This window comes from Lepisosteus oculatus, chromosome 5 (genome assembly GCF_040954835.1).
Source record: "Lepisosteus oculatus isolate fLepOcu1 chromosome 5, fLepOcu1.hap2, whole genome shotgun sequence".
In the NCBI taxonomy this organism is placed as follows: Eukaryota; Metazoa; Chordata; class Actinopteri; order Semionotiformes; family Lepisosteidae; genus Lepisosteus; species Lepisosteus oculatus.
Window position 1 is genome coordinate 6,632,954 of NC_090700.1, and position 22,905 is coordinate 6,655,858.

At 42.0% G+C, this 22,905-nt stretch overlaps 1 protein-coding gene across 8 annotated transcripts in view; it reads left to right on the forward strand.

The window, feature by feature from the left end:
- erg (ETS transcription factor ERG) overlaps positions 1–22,129 on the forward strand; it is a 63,326-nt gene extending 41,197 nt beyond the window's left edge. For 3 of the 8 annotated variants that reach the window (XM_015341728.2, XM_015341732.2, XM_015341729.2), the window contains 10 exons: positions 4,422–4,636; positions 10,830–10,981; positions 13,084–13,131; positions 14,142–14,345; positions 17,121–17,201; positions 17,811–17,882; positions 18,782–18,844; positions 19,374–19,430; positions 19,641–19,688; positions 19,974–22,129. In XM_015341728.2, the coding sequence (XP_015197214.1) occupies positions 4,422–4,636; positions 10,830–10,981; positions 13,084–13,131; positions 14,142–14,345; positions 17,121–17,201; positions 17,811–17,882; positions 18,782–18,844; positions 19,374–19,430; positions 19,641–19,688; positions 19,974–20,494 (1,461 nt within the window). In that variant the 3' untranslated portion in view covers positions 20,495–22,129. The remainder of the gene's footprint in view (positions 1–4,421; positions 4,637–10,829; positions 10,982–13,083; positions 13,132–14,141; positions 14,346–17,120; positions 17,202–17,810; positions 17,883–18,781; positions 18,845–19,373; positions 19,431–19,640; positions 19,689–19,973) is intronic. The other 5 variants (XM_015341730.2, XM_006627776.3, XM_015341734.2 and 2 more) reach the window with 3 other exon arrangements.
- The last annotated feature ends 776 nt before the right edge of the window (positions 22,130–22,905 follow it).

Sequence of the window (22,905 nt, forward strand, 5' to 3'; positions counted from 1 at the left end):
CTGTATCTTTTAGCATTCATCAACAGGAATGAAGGTAAACAGACTGATTCAGTAATATCAACGTATAGAACATAAAAATGTTTTTTTCCCCAATACACAGTTTTATACAGGGGTAGAGTCAAGGTTAGGAGCTGTACTGTGGAATGTGATCAAGGAATGTGATCAAATTTAAAATAATACTTCCTGTAAAATTGATAAAAATGAACCATGGCTTAGATAAGCATTTGTTCATGTGGAAAGTGGAACTTTTATGTATTTTATGTATCCAACTTCATATCATACTATTCTCACATCTGTTTTCCTACTCAAAGTTTATTCATTTATCAGAATGTTAGGTGGGGTAGATGGCGTACCTACTGCTGTTACACTGCAAACATGTGAGGTGTAAAGTAGCTCAAGGAAACGGAGGGTTTGGATTTGAACCAGGGTGTCAGGAAGTGTAACCCCCCCCAAAACAAACACGCACACACATACTGCTCCAGAGAACAGCCGAAATCTGTGCTGCCTGCTCTTTGGTTGGTTGAGAGGCGGATAGCCTGTTGATCTTGAGCTATCTTGAGGAAACAGAGTTCATCAGCCTCTATCTTCAGAGTATGTTGTCTTTATTAATTGAAAGGCTAAACAACTCGCAGTGTACTTGCCTGGTGACCAAGTCAGGGTTGTTAAAAATGACCAATCTTCCAAACCCTGGTTAGTGTCCTTAAATGATGGCTGTGGAGAACTGGATTCGCTAAAACTGCTTTGTTTGTTGGAGTGCTAGTGCAATGAAATTAACAACTATTCTCCTGTGTAGTAAAACAATGGACTATAGCAGAAAGCTTTGAAGGGCGTGTTTTAGAAGTACAAAGTTGTTTTGTTTTTTTTGGCCTCATCCTAGGGTTCGAAATCTATAGGGATCCTTCACTGCTGCCTTAGTACTTCATTTAAAACGTGCTGTACAAAGGTTAAGTTGGTGCTTTGTTATAATAAGTTTGACAGTGTATTTCATTATGTGTTTTATTACGATACTGTTCCCCACTGAGTTTCGTCGGAAGTTAAGTACGTTAGATTATACATCTTCTATACTTTTCAAAGTTTTTTTAAAGTTATTCTCAGAATCAAGAATGTATATGTATGTGGTAGCAGTCAGCAGCTTTACTGGAGAGCGTGGGACCAAGTAAAAGAACTTTGATCTGGAACTGGTATTCAGTTCTCTTCTGTGGCAGAATTTTACTGTACGATGAAAACAGAGGAAGGTACCTGCTCACCCGAGCAGCACCAGTGCACATTGCTCCTGGGTGGATGTAGGGTTTGTTTTGCTTTACTTCCAGAGGAAGAGAACCATCTTGTGCTGGCTTTGAAAGTCATGCGCAGTGGTCATCAGGTGAAGGTTAATTGCCCAGCCGGCCCAATAATGTGGTTTGCAGCTGAGATATCAGGGAGGAACAGTGGCTACAAGATTAATCTGGTTTCCGACACAGCTTCCCTTTCCTCCAACTGGTTCCAGTCCAGCCTCTTGACCTGTCATCAACCGTTACCAGGGAGGGCGGCTCTCTCGTTCACACAGAGGAGCTTAAACACTTTCACAGCACTCCAGAGAGCAGGAGGTAGATTGCACCTCTCATATCTCTGCAGAGCAGCCTCGACACTGCAGCTTCAGCACGGATTTTACAAACAATGGAAGCAATTAAAAACCAAATGAGCAAGCCTTTAGTCTTAATTAGGACCCTGAGAAGCAAGGAGACCTTTACTTCATGTACCGTCATGCCTTGGAAATAAAAACATGACTAAAACGAGAAAAAAAAGTAAATGACTTAGGTAGTGATATGCACTTTATGGAACAAAACAAGGTTTATACACTTCCACTAGCACAAACCTGCCTATCATCCATTACAGTTTGTTCCTGTGGGCCAAGAAAACCTAATGACTTTGTCCCAATCAAGAAGAAAGACATTGCTATTTTCCAGGTTAACTAGAAAAAAACACTAAGTATTGTTTGTAATAAGCAGTACAACCAACACGTCTGTAAAAAAGCCTTAAAATATAGTTACTAAACACAAAGTTAAGCCATTGCATATACTTTCCAGCAGCATGGTTAAGTGCTACAATAGGTTTGAAGTCAATGTTGAAGCCGACAAGTCCAGCATTGTGTGTAACTCTTAGATAGAGTTGAAGCTCATGGCTAAATAAGATGGGAGTTCTGGCCAATGAAAATCCACATCCAAACCAGTGCTGTAATTAAAAACATGTTTTATTTGATGGCAGTGGCTGGTTGTTTCACTACACAGCCATGTGTATGCTGTGTAAATATATTGGCACTAGTGGGTAAAAGTTAGCCTGTCATCTGTTTTGAAAAGAATGCCTGGTTTCCCCCAATTATTCCTGTCATTTGATGTAATAATGTTTTTTCAAAAGGCCCAACTTTCTAAACAAGGCGCAGATAAAAGAGAAAAGACTCTGTAATTATATAAATAACAATAATAACATCTACGACAGATAAAACCATCAGGCAGCTTGGCCTTTCTGTTCTGGGTAGAATTAGAGGGTTTCCTGAGGAACATGCAGCTCAGGAAATGCATGTGGAACTCAAACATGACTGTGATTTTCTGCTCTGAATAAACGAAAATACGAAAGGGGATTAAGGCCTTTATCACCATGTGGTATGAGCAAGGATATCCTAAAACCAGATAATGTGATATCTGCACGATTGTGGTTGGTCCTGTGGTATGCTTCTGCCAGGCTCGAGCCTCAGTTATCTTACGGGAACTCTCCTGATCCTCTTTGTCTCCAGCAGGGAAGATCAATGGGTCCAGCTGTACAGTGAATCGCAGCAGCTAGGTAGAGTGATCGATAGCAAAGTAGGACAGGATTGATTTACATACGGCAGGCAGGCTTCTCTTTAGACTTCATCATCTGCCACGTGTCATCAAAACTATTAAAATCTGCAGTCTGCATTTCAAGGCAACTTTCTTAGGCACACCTTTGTGAGCGTCTGCCACTGTGGGTTTCCTTTGCAGATTTGCAGACTGACCAACGGTTTGCCATGCCTATATTCCACACCAAACTGCTTTTACGATACCTCTAGATGCACTGCCTTGTTTCGCTGTGCTTTGCTATCTTTTTTTTTTTTACCGTGGTAAACTACGGTAAATCTAGAATTAAGTAAAGGTTTATTTCATGCTGCAAAGAGAAGAAAAGAAACACAGCGTTTCGGCAGTGAAGCCTTCTTCAGGTGTGAAGGCTTCTTCTCTTCTCTCTCCAGCTTGGAATGAACCTTTGCTCGTTCTGTGGTTGTCCTCCTGTTCCACACCGGGGTGCGGTGCTTTGTGTTTTAGAGGGTATCCATATTGCCATAACTAGCAGGTGCACAAATCAACATGGAAGACGAACAAAAAATAATGATTGGTTTTGTTACCTTCATTTGTGGCTTGAATAACGATTCATGTGACACATGCATAACAGGGGGTTCTGGTTCCCAGGTGGTGGGTTTGATTGTTTTCTTACACTTGTACCACTTGCTACAATGTTTATTTGATGAATTTACCTGCTGGGCTTCTATAGGTTTATATTGATAATTGTTCCACTAATTACCATCAATCAGCAATTAATGGGATGCTGTATAACAGCATAAAAAGTAACAATTCTTGTCCTGTTCTGCAATTCCTATGCTTGAGTGCGTCAGATTTAGGTAGAATCAGACAGGTATAAAATTACATTGCGTGGCAATTATATGATACAATGGGAAGTTCCTCCAATAAGTGCATGAAGGAAGTGAACCTCTACTGGATGGAAAAACAATACACTAAGAATTATTTTAGGGCCTATGGTCCAATGTATTTCACAAACCTGAACTCTGAGTTAGACAGCAGATAATATTGACAGGCAGATAAATATAGTTGTTTGGGATTTTTAGCATTTAACAATGTACTGTAGTTCATCTGGATTTTACAGTATGAAAGTCAATCCTGCCAAGTTCTTGTTTGCTGGAATGTATGTTATATTGTATGGTTGTGATGCAAACAGCTTCCCAGATGAAACACAGCGCATTACAGGCATGCTCCCAACCCAGAAACCACACAGTGCCTATTCCAACAGCTAAGGTTACCCTTCCATTCCGGGATAATTCGACGTTACAGGCTAACGTAGGGGGTCATGTCACTGTAGCCTGCCCATGTACCACATAGAGTTTGAGTTAGACTGAATATCTGAAGGGTTTTTGAGGAAACTGTATGGTAACTGTAAGAAAACAGCCCTTAGGCTTTTGTTTTTAAGTTGTGAAGTTTAGTTTAAAACATTGTGCACTTTAAAACAATATGCGGCTTATTTCTTATATTTAACCTATGGAGAACTTGTTAGTTGCAGACATGGTGTGAATACGTGCCGCAGTAGAGGCTGCTCAATGATGTCTTAACAGCTGGAATGTCTGTGGTTCTCCCCCTCAGGAAGCACTGTCAGTGGTGAGTGAAGACCAGTCGCTGTTCGAGTGTGCCTACGGAACGCCACATCTTCCCAAGACGGAGATGACCGCGTCCTCCTCCAGTGAGTACGGGCAGACGGCAAAGATGAGCCCCCGCGTCCCCCAGCAGGACTGGCTGTCCCAGCCTGCTCGCGTCACGATCAAGATGGAATGCAACACCAGCCAGGTCAATGGCTCCAGGTGTGTGTGTGTGTCTCTCTCTCTCTCTCTCTCTCTCTCGGTCTCCTGGCCGTCTCTGTGTGCTCGTCTAGGTCCTCAATCACTCTCCTGGCCATCTCTGTGTACTCGTCTAGGTCCTCTGTCACTCTCCTGGCCATCTCTGTGTGCTCGTCTAGGTCCTCTCTCAGTCTCATGGCCGTCTCTGTGCGCTGGTCTAGGTCCTCTCTCTGTCTCATGGCCGTCTCTGTGCGCTGGTCTAGGTCCTCTCTCAGTCTCATGGCCATCTCTGTGTGCTGGTCTAGGTCCTCTCTCAGTCTCATGGCCGTCTCTGTGCGCTGGTCTAGGTCCTCTCTCTGTCTCATGGCCATCTCTATGTGCTGGTCTAGGTCCTCTCTCAGTCTCATGGCCGTCTCTGTGCGCTGGTCTAGGTCCTCTCTCTGTCTCATGGCCATCTCTATGTGCTGGTCTAGGTCCTCTCTCAGTCTCATGGCCGTCTTTGTGCGCTGGTCTAGGTCCTCTCTCTGTCTCATGGCCATCTCTGTGTGCTCGTCTAGGTCCTCTATCACTCTCCTGGCCGTCTCTGTGCGCTGGTCTAGGTCCTCTCTCTGTCTCATGGCCGTCTCTATGTGCTGGTCTAGGTCCTCTCTCAGTCTCATGACCATCACTGTGTGCTAGTCTAGGTCCTCTCTCAGTCTCATGGCCGTCTCTGTGCGCTGGTCTAGGTCCTCTCTCTGTCTCATGGCCGTCTCTATATGCTGGTCTAGGTCCTCTATCACTCTCCTGGCCGTCTCTGTGTGCTAGTCTAGGTCCTCTCTCAGTCTCATGACCATCTCTGTGTGCTAGTCTAGGTCCTCTCTCAGTCTCATGACCATCTCTGTGTGCTGGTCTAGGTCTTTTTGAAAAGTGCATGCTTGCAAACGCATGTGTTCTATGTGTTGTCCTGGGTTTTCTGGGGGGTTACAAAATAAGGCAGAAATGGCTAACAAACACTGTATAGGGACATTTGTTCCCAAGATATATTAATATTGTCCCTAGAGTGTAAAATATCTGCCATATCACAATATGCACAGAATCACAAAGACAGTTAGAGGTCAAGGTGACCCCATCAAAAGGGCCCACAAACTGGAAATAAAAGCATACCTGCCATTTCATTTGCAAACAGCGACGGTGTGATGAAGCAAAGCAGGGTATATTGGAGCTATTGATATTATAGATGATGATATTTTAGAGGAGCACTTTTACAAGTCATTATAAAGGTGACTATAGCTTTATTTATCCTCTTTTATCTGGATGATTGTTGAAAAACAACAAACAATAGTTTGAAAAGCTTCAACATCGAACATCTAGTTGGTTAAGCGAATTAAATCTGTTTACCCTTGAAGCTCCTAATTAATCTTTAACACATCGCCTGTGCCATAAGAGTCAGCAGCCTGTGGTCTTGCCAAGCACATTAGAAACCTTTTTTTTTAAAAAAAAACAATTCTGCAAATCTGTCTGAGCTCTGACCAAGAATGAGAAGCTGCAGCTTGACTTTAAACTCAAAGCAGCTGTCCCTGCTCACAGAACAAGCGCCACACTCAGAATATTTATAGAGCGTCTGTGCCCCCTTCTCTCCTCTCCCAGCTCTTGTGAAGCGTGCCGCTCAGCAGCCCTGGCCTAGCGCACACAAGAGCACAACCAGTTTATCCACCGGTGAGAAAAAGGGAAAGGTTTTTCCAATTAGCACCAGGTTGGAGTGCTGTTGCAGTGCTTTGCACATGCAAGAGAGGAAATAAACACGTCGCAAGCCTCCTGCTCCCTGTGTGCCTGGTTAGATGGAAGCACTCAGGCTGATGAGCCAAGCCTGCCAGATGCACAGAGGACACTGCTATTGAGGCGGCTTTGCGGGGAAAGTGTGAGAAACGACAGCTACAGCACTGAACTCACAACTGGAATGTTGCACAACTTTACGCAAGTCAGGGAAAGCAAAGGCTTGAGAAGGGCAAAGGCCCATGAGCATGAATCAATATTTCCCAAGCCAGTTTTCATCAATGAAAGCAGAGAGAAACTTGGTATCTGTTGGGGAGTCATCCACCTAATTTGCAGTGCATGCCCGTCTTCCGGTTTTAATTGAGATGTCGATCTTGCACAGCTTGGCAGCGGATTGTTTAGTCTGTTATAGAGTTGAACTTGGAGGTTTCTACGGTTTATGAAAGACCCTATGCGAAAACTGAAACTTATACGGCTTTCACAATTATACTGCTTCCCGTTTCATTGCATTATCAACCACAGCACGGCATCAAATCTTTTTATCTTTAAAATGAAAGGCCAGGTGAGATAGATAGATGTTCTCCGTTCCTGTTGTGTTCTGTGAGCTGTTATTGGCTGATCGACAATCAGTGATGAAAATGCACTCAAAAAGGGATGAGGTCCGTGAACAGTGAAGGAATACAGCCTTACAGTGTCCCACAGAGCGGCCAGCTAGTGCACGCAATTAGAAATCATCCTAAACCCTCTGATCTCTGTTTGAACTGAAGTGCAGTCCTTGTATTACTGGCGAAAGGGGAGTTGAGGAATGCTTTGGATGTCTTGCCTTATGGCAGATTAATTAGCCACACAATGCGAGGAACAATAAGCAGTGTTTCTTTAAGACAGGGGAGGGGAGAAGTCTGCTCTTGCCTGGGCTTCCCTTTTTATTGTTTATCCTCAGCTCGCAGTACCACCCAGTAGTGGCTGTAGTTGCTGTTTATGTGAGGCTGCCAAGAAAAAAAAACGGCTGTGTGAAACACTGGGGCACTTTCCTATTTATAAAGAGAGACGTGTAATCCCAGGGCAGTCTGCCTGAACAGCGCCTTCAGACTATCTTCTCTGGAATCGGTGGTTTAGCCCTTAAATAAGGGACACAGTGGGACTACCTTGCAGCACAGAATGTTTATACCTGACGGTGACTGAGTGTGAAAACACACATGGTGTTCACGGGGGGTTGGGTCAGTGAATTGGAACGGAGGGCTTGAGTTTCCGTTTTTTTCTCATTCACTCAGCATAAGGTGTCTTTTCTTTACTACTACCACGAAGCTGCTGAACTGGCAGATTTGGAAGTTGAATCCCTGTGTTTATATACTGCTCTGTTACAGTGTGGGCTTTTTTCCCCCAAAAAGACCGGTGTGCCTCATTTGAAGAGAAGAATTTGTGTAGGAAGCTTAAGTCTCCTTGCTTTTCAAAACATGGCCTTGTGTTACTGGATGACTTAGAATTTGTGCAGGGATTGTGTATGATGGTATTTCAATTCAATTTAGTTCAGTTCAATTCAATTCAATTCAATTCAATTCAAAAGACTGTATTCATCCCATGTGGGCAATTTAAGAGGTATTTATATACTGTACGTACTGTCTAATTATCTATTGTATATTGGCTAATTGCCAATCTCATTTCACTTGGGACCTGAGTTTCCATTGAAAAATCGCCACAAAGCCACATGAAGCACATTTATTTTCTGTGTGATAGCGTTGACCCCTCTCATTGTGTCGTCATTTGGTTACAAATGGAGGTGTTTACTCATTCCCATTTGGAAAACTGATTTTACTTCAGCGCCATCTCAGCCTATGCAATGTAGCTTTAGTAGTTCTGCTCTTGATCTTAAAGTCCTATCACATGCGCATAGCAGTAATTCCATGCATTTGTACATTGCTTTACATCCCAAAGGATCTCAAATTTCTTTCCATAGAGTAAGAACACACCAGGTTCAGCAGGATGGAAGCCCTGTCTGAACAACATTTCCCAGGAAGCCTTGGGGGAATGAGCAGCTGCTCCCAGTCACCTGACCAGTTGCTCAAAGACAGTTGGTCAGATGACTGTTTAAAAAAGCAGGAAGTGGATGCATTCTGGGTTCATCAGTTCAATTCAGCTTCGGTTCAAGATGCTTTATTGGCATGACCAATGAGTAAAATTGACGTTGCCAAAGCACAATAAATACAAACAGAAAGTTAAAAAAATTACTGACAAATTAAAAAAATTACTGACATTAACAATACAGACACATCATAAGATATCCATCAGTGACTGTAATATCTGCCATCTAGAGGACACAAGGCAGATCCTTTTATTAGCCATATAAGATAAGATCACTTTATTAGCCATATACAATTTCTTGCATTAGGAATTCATCTTTTTGCATACCCCAGCTTGCTCTCCATGACACAGAGACACAGACAGGGAGAGAAGCTTGGGGTCAGAGCGCAGGGTCAGCCATTATACAGCACCCCTGGAGCAGTTGGGGTTAAAGGCCAGACAGAGTAGGATTCTTCTGCCAGCCACAGGATTTGAACTGGCAACCTTCCAGCCAGAGGTGCAGATCCTTAGCCACAGAACCACTGCTCCACCATCCTTTGTGTGCTCCATTCACCAGAGGACAGAAAGACTGACCATAGACAGGACTATGAATTTTGTGAAGCTACATTTGTTCATTTTGAGAGTTTGGAAGTTGGAAAAGCCTCTTGGGAGTCTCTTGAGTAGTTTTGTTTTATGCTGGTAAGTAGCTCAGTTGCCTGCCTGTGATAGTTAGGGACTTTGTGAAGACTTTTAGTCAGGCGGTCAAAAAGGAGCATAGGCTTTTGTTTTGGTGTTTAGGTTTGGACTGATATTTTGTTTTCTCCAAAGTAAATGCTCTCACACTTGCACCAAACAACCAAAGGCCAGCAGTCATCTAATCCAGCGACTCACAACTACAGTAGCAACCCCCTGCAGGGTTGAGCCTGGTCAGTACCAGGATACGAGACTCCTGACAAAAAACTAAGGTTAATGATGGAAGAGGAGTTAGAGTGGCCAGTAGGGGGCACTCACCCTGCAGTCTGTGTGGGCCCTAATGCCCCAAGTTTTGATGAATGTTGTCTCATTCTTCCCCTGTACATGTGATGTTGTAGAAGATGTTTGAGAGCCATGTCTGAGCGATTTCAGTTCCACCTGAATGTCATCTTTTTACTCCTGTGAGGCACTAAATCGTATGTTTCAGTCCAGGCAAGTTTAGTCTTCTTTTGGAGACAATTTGTCTGTCCTTCATGAACTATTTTTTTCCTTACTCTTCAAAGAAAAGAGAAAATCGTTATTTCCGAAACAAATTCAACATACTATATGCTATGAAAGAGCTTTCTAATGTATTGAATTGTTTCCAAAAGTTGTAGAAGATTTGACATAAAAAATATAAGACCACACACTTCTTCTTTGTAATATTAAATGTAGTATTTCCATGTTTTAATAACAATTCTACAGGACTCATGAATTCATAATAAAAATAGTAATATTTTCCACTTTGGTGAAAACACGCAGCTTACAGTAATTCAGAAGTGCATTGTTCTGGTGGCCTTCTTAATATGGCTTCTGAAATCCAGTCCATTAAGCTTAGATTGGCCGTTGCAACATTGACAAAGTGCTACGTGATTTCCTAGGAAGGACAAACAGTTGGTTGACATATGAGTTTGGTTCTAATAAAACCCAAATTGTTAATATTGCGGCCATGTTGAGCGCACACTTATAAAACATTCCAACTGTAATCCCCAACATCTGCTGGCTGTTTCTGCAAGGGATTCGCTGGAAACAATAACAGTTGCATGATAGATGCTTGAGGGGTCATGCGTCCAACACAAAGCCACTTGCGAGTTTTTTCTTTTCTTTCAGCCATGTTCCACTTTTTAATAAGATTTTTAAACACGCATGACAACCCCTTAGGGTCTGTGATTAAACACACGCATATATATACTGCATGGGCTGTATATCGGGACGTGGGTGAGCTATTACGTTTGGGTGAGTGGGACAAAACGGTTACTTTTATAATGTGCACAAAGTAAAAAAAAAACAACAAAACCTCGAAAACCATGGACAAGTAAAAAATAGAATGCTTTTTGAAAAAAGAAGTGCTCTCACTTCTCTCAACCTCGGGATTGAAGGAGCTTCTAGCTTTCTAGGCTTTTGACAGTTTTCTGCAGAAGGCTCAAAATTCTGCCTCAAAAAACAAACAAACTGCAGAATAATCAATGTAAGCTCTGCGCCACGCATGGGCAGCCACTATCGAGTGAACATACATCATTATCCCCTTTGTGGGATAGTATGAAGTCGGCCATTGGGTGTTAGTTTCTTGTGTTGCATTGAATTATTAATACAATCGAGCAGTTAGTTATTGGGATTTTTTTCGGCGTCTTCCCTGGCTGTTCTCACCAGTTTCCCGTTCTGTCTCCCTGCACAGAAGTTCTCCGGATGGCTGTGGCCTGGTGAAGGCAGGCAAGCTGGCCAGTGGCTCCGACGGTGGTCCGATGAGTTACGGCAGCTACATGGAGGACAAACACATCCCCCCCCCCAACATGACGACCAACGAGCGCAGAGTCATTGTGCCCGCAGGTGCCAAAGCTGCTGCTGGGTTCATCCCTCGGACGTTTCCGTCCCTGTTGCCCTGGAAGGGGGTGGTGGGTGTGGGGGAGTGTGTGTGGATGTGGGGGTGCTCTTTTCATCTGGTCCCCAGCACTGAAGCTCTAAAGCTTTTGCTGCGAGAGGGTGCAGCGCCTCGTCTAGACCATTTCCTACTGTAGAATTCCAAGAGGAGCAAAAAGGGAAAAAAAAACACTAGCAAACGCGACACCTTCTGGGAAACAGCCGTACAGGCAACCCTGTCAGGGTCGTGAGCAGAATCGCATGTGGCAGAACTTCAGATATTTGCCCTGCACAGCTTTACATAACCCATGTCTTGGAAGTGGGTCGCGCTGAACAGTTAACAAGTAGAGGGATAAAATTGATGTGTAATCATTCTTTTTAGGGAACAGAAAAAAGAATGTACTTTATTGTCCTTCACTGGAATGTGAAAAAGACATGCTGTACAGTAGTTCAGTGGTAACAAGAGTTACAAATTCAAGTTTCTCAGCTTTACTTCAAACTTTACTGACTCTGTAACACCTGTTACGGTTGTTATTGCATACTTCTTATAGTTTGTGTATCTATAGTATCTATAAATGACTAATGAATTCATTACGTTCAGGGTGTAAGTGCAGCAAAGTTACACTTGGCTAAAGGCTGAAAAAAGTATAGAGGGGAAATGACTTAATGTAGTTACACACTTCCTGTCACCGATAACGATATGGAATCGTTAATTAGCATTACAGACAACACAGAAAGAGTGGCAGAAATCATTTCTGAAGATGTACAAGTACCAGCCATTAAAGCTAGAAGCCAAGTGTGAAGAACTGAAAATTCCTCTGAAGCCCAAGGAGACCACCCTCGTGTGCAATTAGCAAATTATTTTTTGCACTCCATTGAGGAGTTGTGTAATAGTTTCAGTCTTGCGGTGCAACTTCCTTTCTAACCGAAGCTGACGGAGACAATGATGAGGCATGTTTAGTACATCCTGTTTTTGCATTTTTTTTTTCTGAAAAAGGACAATGGGAATGTATCTTTGGAATTAAGGCAAAATGGAAGCAAAGCTGTTTTTTCTGCTCTTTAAATAATTAATTTTGACTTCACTACCGAAATGAACTAGACCCCGTATTTGAGCTCTGAACTACAGAAGTGTGGTGTCTGGGCACTGAAGAGCATTTACAGCCTTATTTTCTTGTGGTAAAGCCTTATTTTGTTTGTTTATTTATTCATCCATGAGGCCTGTGCCAGAGGCTTTCCACAGGAAATACCAACTTTACTCTATAAACCATCATGACCCTTAGGACTCCTCTTCCTGGTGAAGTGATAGGTCCCAATATTTAGAAGCATACACATTTTATTACTTCCCTGTAGAACGGCTTGTGCAATTTCTTTCTTTTTCTTATTGTATCGACAAATCATTGATTCGCAATTGTCAAGCACATGTCTTAGTTGCCAATTTAGGCTCTAGCTAGATTGGAAGGCTTCATGAAAGGTTTCTCCGGTATTGCATGTCAATGAGTACAGGTCATGCTGACAGGAGAGATGATGAATGGATGTAATTTGCAATCTGCTTGTATTCCTCAGATCTGGGATGATCCTATTATGTTTACAAAAATAAAACATCTCATGTAAATACCACGGAGGTGAAAAATAAACACTACGCATCACTTTGGCAGCTGAACGAAAACAATGCCCTGTATAATTTTTTCTTTCTGTGTTTCATCAGTAAATTCCATATAGTTTGGGAATGTACTGTAGTTAGATAGAGCTTATTGGGATACATTAAGCAGATGTGTCCAGCTGTTGGATTTATATACCAACTAGATACATTTTAAAATGGTGCGCCATATGGAGGTTTAAAAACAATTTTTAAATTAATTTTTGCTCTTCTGTATACAGTAAGTCTAAATGTAATGCATTCCGTTATATTATAATACACTCGGGTGCTCTCTGTACGCTGTGCCTTTGTGTCTTAAAAGCTAGCCCAGTGAGCTTCCACCATCACTTCTTTTTTCTGTTTGTCAAGAAGGATAAAAATTAAAAGGAAAGCAATCTCGTTAAATTTCATTTTTATCCTGCTTGTCTCTCTGTAGAAAGAAGTGATCGTGGAATTGACACTTCTCATCGCGTTTTGCGCCTGTGTAAGTACTTTGTTCGTTTTGGCTCCGTCGTGTATTCGTGGATATTCATGGAATCCCCAAAAAAGCCGTGTCTCTTCACCCCATCTGGAAGAAGGCTGCAATATACTGTAAGGCAATGGCCCATGTGTACTTTAAAGAGTGCTTTCCATTCCAAAGCAGCACATCAGAAAAAGAATCTTGCATTTGTCTGTTATCGGCAGGAAAAGCTCTTGAATTAGCTGTTGAATTAAAAGCTATTGATTTCTCCTCTGCTGCCCTGACACTTGCTTGCAGTTATGTGCAGGTATGAAGAAGGTGGTTAAGAGTGTTCCAGGCGAAGCTGCTTTAAAATACAGATTGCCAAAGCCTGTAAACTCCGGGCTTGATGATTTGCAACAATTACAAGAACAGAAACCCATTTTATAATTAATTATTCACCCCTGTTATTTAAAATTTGCATCTTTAATCTTGTAATCCATACTCTTTTTTTTTAGTAAGAAAGGGAAAACCCTCAAAATATTTTGACACTCCAGTTTCTTTAGCAAAAGCTTCCTACACCAAATACAGAGCCTTTGAAATCATAGCAAAATGCCCCAAAAAGTCTTTCCTGGGGTAGCATATCTCTAAGTTGGTAGACTGTTCTTGCTGTGGTATTAAGTAGCTGGCACAGTAATGCAGTAGGTTTCATTGCCACTTGACAGTGCTGGGGCCCGGGCTTCAGTTCATCTGTGTGGAGCTTGTATGTTCTCCCCGTGTTCGTGTGGGTTTCCTCTGGGTGCTCCAGTTTGCTCTCACAGTCCAAAAACTTACTGGCAGGTTAATTAACATCCGCGAAAATTGGCCTGGTGTGAGTGTGTATGTGTTTGCCCTACAATGGACTAGCGTCCCATCCAGGGTGTACCCTGCCTTTGCCTGCCAGGATAGAGTCTGGCTCCCTCCCCCGCCACCCTGCACTGGTTAAAGCAGTAAGAAAATGGATGGATGTCTCTGCCCGTGCCCCGATCCCAGTATGACCCCGGTGTGCCTTGCAGATCCCACGCTGTGGACGACGGAGCACGTGAGACAGTGGCTGGAGTGGGCGGTGAAGGAGTATGTCCTTCTGGATGTGGACGTCTCCTTGTTCCAGAACATCGATGGGAAGGAGCTCTGCAAAATGAGCAAAGAAGACTTCCAGAGGCTGACCCCCAGCTACAACGCAGAGATCCTCCTGTCCCACCTCCACTACCTCAGAGAGAGTGAGTGTAGCAGCCGGCTCTTGGCCAGGCCTCGGAGCAGTTGGATACCTGCAGTGCAGCACGTACCTCCTATAAAAACCTGCTTACTGCTCCTGATGTCAAAATCAGGCTGGCTTACCCTGCCACAAGCCTTCATCATACTATAGCGTGAAGCTTTGCAGTATCTATAGAATCCTGCATGATCTTTGTCTAATTTCTTTCTTAAAAGAAAATAGAAAAAAGGGGACAATTGTACAGTCATTCAGGACAAGGTATTTGCATGCTTTGCCATGCCTCTCTTGCAGTCTGGTTTTCTGCAATACCCCCTTACTGTATCACGCACAATTTGTGTTCTTCCCACAATCAAAGGTTCTTTTCAGCCATCCTTACATCACGCTGTGGTTATGGGGAGGACATGCCAGGCTTGTCAGAACATACGTTTAAGAGTGTGTGCAGATTTTAACAACCCGAGCCAGGGAGGATCTTTTGCTATAGTACAAGGCTCACTTTTATTAATACTATATTAGCTCACACCAGTTAAATAGGATAGGAAAGATACTGTACAACAATTATTCTTTTTACTCTGAAATATCTTTCAGACTATGTAGAGGGATACACAATAGAGAAACAGCCATTGCAGCAGTGTTGTTCTGAATCATTTCATTTTCATTTTCGTAGAGATTTTCATCACTCTTATTTATACATTTAAAAAACATGGGAAAGAAAATAGATAACTAAATAGTTCCGTCAAAGCTCTGCTGATAGTTTTCTCTTAAACGTATTATTAGGTCTAACATACTACATATTTGGACAAAGAGAATTTCTGTTAGGAATTGATAATTGCGGTGTTTTATCTTGTGCAGTTTAATTACTGGACTTCTTTTGCTTTATTCCCGGTCATCTTTTTATGCTGGGAACAGAGCAATTTGGATAAAAAGGAGGAACAACACATATATAGTTACAGAATAGATTTTCAAGGCTTGAGGCTTTAGAAAATGTTGTTTTTTCAAAAGTCTGGTACTGTACATTATCTGACATTCATCTAAGACTACTCTCTGTGGTGTTCCAAGTACAGATACATAGCTTTTCATTTTAACTTTTGATGTTTTAAAATTAGTTTGAATGATGGGACAATTCCTTGTTTCACTTGTTTGTTTGGGCAGTGCTGTTTTTTTGCGATCAAATGCGTTTGAGAAAAACACAGTTAAGAAGATTGCCTTCCCGAAAACTATTTTGGGTGGATGCTTCTCTCTGTCTGTGCCAGCTTTTCTAATGGTCAGTGGACCTGGTTCATGATTCAGGCATTTTGTGTTTTGAATAAAGTCCAAATCGAATGGGATTGAAGAGAGAACCAGGCACAGTCAGAAATGTTTTTAAATGACCTGAAGAAATTGCTTTTTCTTCAGCTACTGAAAAGGTCCTTGTATTGTAGCTAAGACACCGCAACATTGTAACAATTAGTGCTACTAGACAGGCATATCTAAAATCTTTTTAGGGTGTTACTTGACTGTTCTTGAAGACCGTGACTAGATTAACAGGTAGACAGTACTTACTAGAAGTATTTACGTTTTTAATTAATGATGTGCTACAGTGTGTCATTATAAATGCCTTTGGCTTAAAAGGAGACCATACTTTTAAATTAGATATCTTTAAATTGGTAGACTAGTCCTACTATAGCATAAAGTACTTGGTTTCAGGATTAGGTCCCTGAAGAATATCCATGTTATGACAGGAAATAGGTTTTGTCAGAATTAGCAGACATTGTTATTTGAGGAAATATCCGCAATGTTATTGGCATCATCTTTCATTTTTAGTTCTAATTCCTTTTAACATTGATCGAGAATTCTCAGATTTTTCAGGACTCCATCTCCTGAAGTTTCAACCAGTGCTTTAACCTTACAAGCTCTGAAGGTTACATCTGGTTCAATGGTCCTAATTTTAGAAAACACATGGTAAAAAATATTTATAGGATGAAGAATGTTTTAATTTAAAATGAAAAACAACACAAACACAAAGGTTCTCAGTCTTTTTGTGTTTTCTTTGGAGGTTTGGGGTTTTAAACCTTTTGGCACAATGCAAATGTTGGTCTTTAGGAATGTACTGTAGGCACAATATCAACACGTACCTATCACGAACAAGTATGAGAGATGGCAAATATTTCATGAACAATTAAGCATAAACCTGCTGGTTTTAAGCTATATTTTGGATCATCTCTTTTGTTAGGAAATAGTAAAATGAAAATGGAGGAAAACTATGGCAAATCATTTTGTTTGGTTTTTTAAAAAAGGCAGAAGGTTTAATGAGAAAAACATGAAGAAATGCTGGATCACAGGAACTCTTCTTTATAAAAACTGGGGTCGCTAAATGTACAAAACTTTGGGGAGCCTTGCTGTTGACAGCTCTCAGCAAAGCACATACAAGAGCAAAGCTTGCCTTTCATCCTCTTCTCCTGCTTTCTTTTGGCACTGCTCAGCTGTTTCTTTTTCATAATATGTACACAGGCTTGGAGAATTTATTTTAGAAAAAAACTGTCCAGGCATGCACTTTTCACAGATGATTGTGGGCAGCGGCGATGCGCTCTGTGTGTGTGTGTGTGTTTTCCTTGGCCTTTCAGCCTTCTCCTGTGCACTCAGTGGATGTGGTGTCTCTCGCGCGCTCTCTCCTCGCCTGTCCCCCTCTCTCCTCCTGGCCCGCTGGGGTTACTCAGGCCTCTAGAGGGGGCCGCCTCACAGATCGCCAGACGTTTCGAGCGGTTCCAGTTGATTTCCTCTTTCAAAAGAATGTTTTCTTTCTCAGCTCCACTTCCCCACTTGACTTCAGATGATGTTGACAAAGCCTTGCAAAACTCCCCTCGGTTAATGCATGCACGTAACACAGGTAAGGAGAACCTGCACACCTCTCTCTGCTTTGCCAGGGGCACCTTACTACACTGATAGTGCTGATTTCTAATAAATATGTATGGATTCATATATATTTATCCTCTCCTATATAATTTCCCTATATGCTGGTACAGGTATGTGTGAGTTTCTAAAAGGAGAACACTTCGTATTTGGTTTGATCAGTGCAGGTTTGACTTTGTTCCCCATCTTTTTTGGTTCTGTCAACTTGACGACAGACATTATGATAATCCTGAGCCACACCGTCATGCTTCTTCATTTCAGGGGGTCTTCTATAATTAGTATAACACAGTAATTCCATGTAATAAAGTTGTTATTAAATACATAATGGTTGATTTTCCCTATTATTATATTTAATTATTGTTCACCTGCCTGCCTTTCACTTGTTTGTTGGCTGATAACATTGTGTGTGTTGCCCGGTTGAAAAGTACGATACGATTGTGTCTGCAGGCTGGCCTTTTCTGCTTTGCATCTCTACTGCCTTATACTACCTTGTATAGTATAATCGGAGATGCTTTATTTGCAGTGCAGTCCTTTATGATGAACAGTTTCCAGACTCAAAATCTCGACGGTTTCCTTTACTTTCCAGGAGGCGCAACGTTCATCTTCCCCAACACCTCTGTGTACCCAGATGCAGCACCCCGGGTGTCGACTCGGCCAGGTGTGTTAAAGATCATGCACTTGCGCCCGAGCTTAAACATGATACCGCCAGCTGTGTTTCTGTCTTCATAAACTGTGATGGACTGGGACTCCGATTCTGGTGTTGGAAGAATGCACTTTCATCTGGTTTTTGGTCTTCCTAACAGGCCAATTTGATTTGAGTTTTCCATTTGGGGCATAATAATCAGTTTGCTTTTGACTCTCAAAAAGTCAAATGAGATTTGTGATTGGTATCCACCCTGTATGAATTTCCGATTTAACCACCAAATGGGCTAGAGATGCTCAGTAGGGTCCTCAAGAATGTAACCCTTCTTATGTTCTTATGTTTGAAGCCCTGCAGACGGAACAAATGCTCATAGTGGGACAGTCTAATACAGTGGCATTCCTGCCTGTGTGTGTTCATCATCAATTCATCAGCTAGTAAGAGCTGTTTAGTCAGAAATATCAGCCAGGAAGTTGAGGAGAAGCCGTGTACAGCTCTGTCTGCTTAGGTTATTGGAAACTGGACCCTTGTAATTGAGTATTTTAACTAAAAGTGAAATAAAAGTCTGAACAAGCAAACAGATTAAATACTGTAAGTCATCGATCACCACTGGCAATTTAGAGCTCAGCTGGAATTAAAATAATTAAATACACTATCCCCCCAGGACCAGTGTTGAGAACCATTTATAGCAATATGACTGATAAATGAAAAGTTTAATTTGATGTACTTATACACCCATATCTACCTTTGTGAAGACATCTTTTCTTCAGATTTTGGATTGTACACTTGGTAGCTTGTTACTGTGAGGTGTGTGCTCCCCCTGCTGGCTTGATATGGCATTACAGAGACTAGCGATGGCTGAGTGAACTGACTGCTGGACTCTTCTGTCCTTTTTGCCGAACTTTTTGGTTTTTCAGACATAGCCTATGAAGCAGCTAGGAGGTCAGGATGGACTCCCCAAGCTGTATCTTCTTCCAAGGGTGAGTAGGAAAGGGGTTTCTGAAACCGGTTTGTCCGTTCAACCTCTTGCTTGAATTGTCCTCGTTAGAACTCTAATATCCTGAACTTCAGATGGTGCCATTTTTCATTGTAAATGAACAAAAAAGAGACTGAACCGTTTGCTTGCAATTGGGAATGCTTTTTTTTCTTCTTCAAAAAATAAGAACCAAAGAGAATTAAACAGATCAGCATGGTGGTGCAGGAGTTGAGTGTCCCCGTGTTTGCTTGGAGTTTTGCCTGGGTGCTTCGGTTTCCTCCCACAGTCCAAAAACATACTTGTAGATTACTTGGCCTCTGGGCGCTCTGTTGTGAGTGTGTGCACGTCTGCGTCTGTTTGCCCTGCGGAGGACTGGCAGCCCATGCTGGGCGTATCCTGTCGTATGCCGCTTGCTTGTCGGGATCGTCTTCGGCTCCTACGCGACCTTGTATTGGATAAAGCAAGAAAATGGATAGAAGGAGAATTTTCCATCGCAAGAGAAGTCTTGCTCATGTTGACCTGTCTCTTTCCAGGCACCCAGCCCTCATCGTCAGTAGTCACCAAAAATGAAGAGCAAAGACCACAGCTAGGTAAGTTATGTTTTAGCTTCCTTTAAAAATGGAACCTGCAAGGTTTAGTATAACCATCTTAAATGACTGCTCTATTTAATTTAATCATTCCAAAAAGAGAAAGCTTGACACCTGACATGCACAGGTATTTAGAAGGACCATTCAACAGAGACTTGCTAAAGTTCTCTGTGAAACCAGGGAATAATATATTTGATCTTTGTTCCCTTGTAGATCCCTATCAAATACTTGGGCCGACAAGCAGCAGACTGGCAAACCCAGGTAAATTCAGAGATAAATATCATCACACCTGACACCGACAATGAAACACACCTGACTGGCTCTGTGATATTAGGCTCTTTGCCATATTTCTGCAGACATATTCACCAAAGAGTGTAAAAATTTACACTCTCCTGTGAACATTGTCTTTGCAAGATTATCCGGATTTAAGCATGAATAACTCCAGATGCGTGCATCGCTTATGTATCCTAAGCCCATTGTAAGTTCTTTAGAAACAGACGTCCAGTAGTCACTGGTTGCTGTCTCCCTCTTTCCTCTGTCCTCCAGGGAGCGGACAGATCCAGCTGTGGCAGTTTCTCCTGGAGCTCCTGTCGGACAGCTCCAACTCCAACTGCATCACCTGGGAGGGCACCAACGGGGAGTTCAAGATGACCGACCCGGACGAGGTGGCCCGGCGCTGGGGGGAGAGGAAGAGCAAGCCCAACATGAACTACGACAAGCTGAGCCGGGCCCTGCGCTACTACTACGACAAGAACATCATGACCAAGGTGCACGGCAAGCGCTACGCCTACAAGTTCGATTTCCACGGCATCGCCCAGGCCCTGCAGCCCCACCCCCCGGAGTCGTCCATGTACAAGTACCCCTCGGACTTGTCCTACATGAGCTCGTACCACGCGCACCAGCAGAAGATGAACTTTGTGGCTCCCCACCCTCCTGCCCTCCCTGTCACTTCCTCCAGCTTCTTCGCCGCCCCCAGCCCTTACTGGAATTCCCCCACTGGGACCATTTACCCCAACAGCCGGCACCCAGCCGCCCACATGCCCTCGCACCTGGGCACTTACTATTAGACAGACCGCTGGCCCGCATCTTCCTATTCAGGAAGAAATAATGAGGGAAGTGAGAGAAAACAGGACATTTGTTTGCAAATGCGAAGTCAAAGATATATAGAACCTAATGAAACCCCCCAAAAAAAGAAAAGTAACAAAGCAGAAACATGAAGGGATTTGTGGAAAGTGTGAATTGGTATGAAGGGATGAAAGGATGATTCAAGAACTGAGAGAGCGAAAGAGTTCTAGATACTGGAAGAATAAAAGCAGGTTGCTGGGAGCTGCAGTATGGCTGACTGTCAAGGGCAAGTTGCAGGTGGTCATTGTAGATAAATGCTGGGAAGGCAATAGAAGACGTAACTTTATACCTTCTTATTAAAGGTAATGAACATACTACAGGAAATACACAATAACTGCATGAAAAGTTAGCAAATATATATATATGAATAAAGTATTAAACTACCTTATTTAATGAAGCAAACATATCAGACTATAGACTAAAGACTATAGAAGTGTGTGGAAAAGTCAGGCATAGCACAAACACGCAATGGTGTAAATTAAAAAAAGAACAAAGACTCCCAGCCTTCTGGGAAAGGTGCAGGAGAAAGGGAAGGTGTTATCTGTAGCAAACTGTGAAATAAGCGTGTGAGCATCGGGAAGGACTCGAGCTGAAGGAGTGGACTTCAGGACAGACGCTTGTGAGAAAAGGGATAATGCCAAAGCAAGGGAATAGCAGAGGAGAATGGAATGGATCCGGCTTAAATCCCGAAACACTGTCCTGAAAACAGCAAGTCCTGTATCACTGAGAGGACAATGAAGTATTAGTCCTTTGGATACACGCTGCCAGTTCTAACAGTATTTTTACTGCACAGTGGTGCACAAGCCATTATTGAAGGTAAAGGAGGTTATAAGGAAAACCTTTTTACTTGACTGTTTTTTTTAAAGGGAATACCTTGAAAACATAATGCATCTCTGTTATTTGGAAAACTGGAATTATGAAGATTTTTAAATGTATTAAATAGGACCTCAAATCCTTTTTTGGGGGGGAGTTTTCTTGACCTGTTTCTGAATATAGAAACTCTTTATACTGCCAAAGAGATTTCATAAAAGTATCTGTTTTTTATGACTTTTTTTTTTCTGAGTCGCGAACGCTGTGCGTTTGTTAGATCGAAGTATCCAATTCAGTGTTATTTTTTTCTTTTTATATTATAAATATGTAACTTATGCATTTATACACTACGAGTTGATCTCAGCCAGCCAAAGACACAGACTTTAAAAATATGAAATAAGAAATACGGGAAGAACTAAAAAAGACATAAATGGGGAAAAAAACCAAACGGCAAACCATTTGTGGCCTTGGCATTTTTAAACTCTGTAAGCTTTTGTTTACAATTCAAACTCTAAGTGCGTAGGAAAAGCTGAGTATATGTAATGAAAACCTGAGTTTGGCCTGGCATGGCATTTCAGAGCTTTTCTGTATTTTAGCGCTAGAGGTTAAGGGTGGGTTAGGGGTACACAGAGAATCTTTAAAACCAGGGAAAATGGATGGGTTGTAATGAGGCTGGTCAAAAGGGAAGGGTACATAGAAAACATTTTACTACGGTAAATTATATGTTTTTCTATTGTGTAATTCAAATAAAGTATTTTTAAACTACAGACGGTATATTGTATTATTACGTCACTTGAAGAAAAAAAAGTAAAGTAATACAATTAGCACGGACATTTATTGCTGTCAGCAAGGAAAAATACATTGTGTGGTATCTCATAATTACCAGAAAATTATCTTATTATTACAAGAGAGTACATTATCTTGTAATTACAAATTAGCAAATGATCTTGTAATTACAATGTGGCAATGCTCATTTGAGTTTATGATCAACCTGTTCCATTGCGTAATGACAGCAGTGACTGTAGACGCTTGTCTTGAACTTGAGGTTTAGTGTTCGTGACAGTGTCCAACGCTGCAGAATGAACACAGGCTACTTTCCACTGGGGTTTGGTCATTAAAGTTACGATTTGTACCTATGAACACAATCATTACAATCATGAAGACACTCACACGTACCCTTGAACAAGAACAAGTGTACCATGCCATCAACTCCACTGCTCAAAACTGAGAGTCAACTAATGATAATATAGGTATTGTATGGAAATTATGCTATTGTGTGATTATCATACAAAGTACAGGACAATGCACGATATTGTAATTACAAGATCATTTGTGATGTCATAAGTACACGATAATGAAGTAACTCTTAATTACGAGATCATTTACGATCTCATAATAATTAGATAATGTACAGTGCCATCTCACAATAAGGACTTCATTTTCTCATAATTATGAGATACCACATGATTTTTTTTTCCTTGACGGCAGCGATGTGCTTTCTTAAATACGTAGTCAGCAGCAGTCTGGGACAAGGCTCACTCAC